Raw genomic sequence first — 471 nt, forward strand, 5'->3', positions numbered from 1 at the left:
ATGAGCCTTCCCGAGCCCAAAGACGTTGAAGAGGCGACCCAGGTCCTTCAGAGCATCATTCCTCTACTTCCCCAAAGGCCCATCAAGATCTCGCTCCTTGGCCTAGGAACCTTTCCTGGCATAGATCCAGGACGTGCCGAAATCCTCTTTGCGCACCCCACGTGTCTCGACTACGACTTCGACGCGCTATGCCAAAGAATCCGGCATGTGTTCGAGGATGCTGGTATCTTCGACAAGAGAGGCTTCAGCTTATTCCTTCACGCCACCATCTTAAACGCCAGGAAGACCGCCGACGGGGGGCTCATTGACGCGACGGAGATCCTAAGGAGCTATCGGGGACACGTATGGATGGAAAATGTTCCTCTCGAGGAAATCGGGATTTGCCGGATGGGTGCCAAGAAGAAGGGGGGTGATGATGAGGAATATCTGCTCGCAGCTTCCATCCCACTCACGACTTCGGCTGATAGATGA

At 54.6% G+C, this 471-nt stretch overlaps 1 protein-coding gene across 1 annotated transcript; it reads left to right on the forward strand.

Annotated features, from left to right (window-relative positions):
- On the forward strand, positions 1–471 carry CGCA056_v015092 (Uncharacterized protein; the record flags this gene model as incomplete). Its single annotated transcript, XM_037330333.1, has 1 exon — positions 1–471. The coding sequence occupies one exon, from the start codon at positions 1–3 to the stop codon at positions 469–471; it is 471 nt and encodes a 156-aa protein (XP_037171276.1).

Source organism: Colletotrichum aenigma (genome assembly GCF_013390185.1).
Source record: "Colletotrichum aenigma strain Cg56 chromosome Unknown KSG_Cg56_contig29, whole genome shotgun sequence".
Taxonomy (NCBI): domain Eukaryota; kingdom Fungi; phylum Ascomycota; class Sordariomycetes; order Glomerellales; family Glomerellaceae; genus Colletotrichum; species Colletotrichum aenigma.